The sequence below is a fragment of the Plectropomus leopardus genome, unplaced genomic scaffold (assembly GCF_008729295.1).
Source record: "Plectropomus leopardus isolate mb unplaced genomic scaffold, YSFRI_Pleo_2.0 unplaced_scaffold12564, whole genome shotgun sequence".
NCBI lineage: Eukaryota > Metazoa > Chordata > Actinopteri > Perciformes > Serranidae > Plectropomus > Plectropomus leopardus.
Window position 1 is genome coordinate 1 of NW_024613353.1, and position 2333 is coordinate 2333.

The 2333-nt window shown below is 41.0% G+C and overlaps 1 protein-coding gene across 1 annotated transcript; it reads left to right on the forward strand.

Moving 5' to 3' along the window:
- Positions 1-356: 356 nt before the first annotated feature.
- Positions 357-1724, forward strand: LOC121963798 (retinal-specific phospholipid-transporting ATPase ABCA4-like; the record flags this gene model as incomplete). Its single annotated transcript, XM_042514042.1, has 3 exons — positions 357-535; positions 914-1016; positions 1519-1724. Coding segments are annotated over 3 exons (488 nt in total), but the record flags the coding sequence as incomplete, so codon positions are not given.
- Positions 1725-2333: the final 609 nt, after the last annotated feature.

A 2333-nucleotide genomic window follows, 5' to 3' on the forward strand; every position in this document is an offset into this window, starting at 1 on the left:
CCTGCTACATGAACCTATTGCCAATACATTTAACAGGTCTTCCACTTAACCTGATATCCATGAAACCTGGCAACTTTATAAACTAAAGCTGTTACAATAATGTCTCTGTCTTAAATTTGAAAGGACATATGCTTCGAGCAATTATGTCATATATTCGTGGGCCTACTGAATTTATGGCCCCATATCCAGGCGAGCTGTACCGGAATCTTCATATTAAAAATGAATGTAGGGTTTTTGCCAGTATTATTAGATTCTGACTGAGCAAAGACAGAGCATTTTTCTGAAATCAGAGTCATCAAACATCTGTCCTTCTTTCATTTATCTCCATTTATGTGTGTCTATGACACATCTTGCAGGGCGTACAGTAATTATGTCCACCCACCACATGGACGAGGCCGACCTGCTGAGTGACAGGGTGGCGATCATCTCTCAGGGCCGCCTTCACTGCTGCGGGTCCCCCATCTTCCTCAAGAATTGTTTTGGCGCTGGCTTCTACCTCACTCTTGTGCGACGAATGAAGCGTGACACCCCGAAGGTAGGACAGAGCCTTGTGGGTTTTATGTGTGCATTAGGCTATTGTTTGCTAAAAATCTGGCTTGGCAACCACTTGCTAATTAATAAAGGAAGTAAGGAAGAAAGAAACAAGAAGATAAATAAATAAATAAACAAATAAATAAACCAACCAACTATGGAAGAAATGAAAGAAAAAACAAAGAAAGAGAGGAGCCAAGGGAGGAAGGAAGCAAAGAAAGAAAAAAGGGTTTATTCATGATCCATTACACTTGACCCTAGATTAATACAGTGTTTTGACCTGCATTAGACTTTTTGTAATTTGTATGTAAATGAGTCCATGCGACTGCAAGGATGCAAAAAAAAAGGTAAAATTTTGGTTTCTGATCATGTTTTCCTGCAGGCCAGCTGTGACTGCACACAGGACTGCTCCTGTAAATGCTCAACGTGCTCAAAGTTTAAAGTGAGCCAGGAAGAGAGCCGCAGTCCAGACAGACAGATGGATGGTGAGTTCCATTATTGGGTTATTTTTATATTGTAATTTCAGACATCAGTGTAGTGCGCCAAGTTCATTGTTAATCTCCTTAAACCTGTTTCAGTCTATTCAGCGTCTAAATGAATACTGCAATGGAGCATAATCTCTTTGTCATGGTGATGAATAGCTCTTTTGCACTGGATTGTAGTCAGTCTGCTTACTGTAGCTGCTGCCAACACACCCAGAAACACCCAGCACTGACTCTATTCAGTGTTCTACTGTAGACCTTTTACATTTCCTTTATTCCCTGCTGTGATTTTGCACACCCTTTGCAACACATTTTTACTCAGCATATATCCTGTCAGATAATTAGTTTAACTGTTTTTCTTTTTACTATTAGTGTTGATGCAGTTTACTTTGCATTTTAAAAAAGCAAATGGAGGGTAAAGGGGAGGCAGTAAGATGTAAAACTAATTATTCAAAGTATTTTGATGGATGCTAAAATATGACAAAATCGTACCACTCATTCTTAGGTAACATGGAAAGCATCACAGCTCTGATCCACCATCACGTGCCGCAGGCTCGTCTTATCGAGGCCATCGGCCAGGAGCTGACCTACCTGCTGCCCAACCGAAATTTCCAGCCTAGGGCCTATGCCAGCCTCTTCAGGGAGCTGGAGGAAACGTTGGTGGACATCGGCCTCAGCAGCTTCGGTGTGTCGGACACATCGCTGGAAGAGGTGGGTGGATATGACAAGAAAGGAAATGCTAGCAGCTTCAGTAATCATAGGACTGCTTGTATTTAAAAGGATAGTTCCGAGTTTTTGAAGTGAGGTTGCATGAGGTACTTATTCATAGACAGCCTATTACATAAAGTAAATGTCAGTTTGTACATCCCCAGTTTGAAGAATTTGGCAGGAGTACGACATGGAAGCTGAGCAATATACTGCTTTGGAGAGGGGCAGCAACAAAATGTTTTTTCAGTGCCTAAAAATGTTTAATATCAGTTCAATTGTGCGCTTTACTGAAAGTATTTTTTTACTGCTTTACCTTAATGTCAGTCAGCAATTTCCAATTGGAAAATAAAACCATTGTATTGCTCTTTTCAAAGCCAGACTCCATTAAGAAAAACAATGATTTCACACTGAACACAGGAGCTGCTTGCCTGCCGCTACCTCTGTTATTGTGTGACTTTGGGGTTTAAAGTGGTCACACAATAACATAAATAAACACGACTGAAGCAGCGGTTGGCCTGTAGCTCCTGTATTCTGCAAGCTAAAATGACTGTTTTGTCAATGGAGTCTGGTGGCTTTGATGAGAGCATTGAAGGGATATTGAAGGTGTCAATT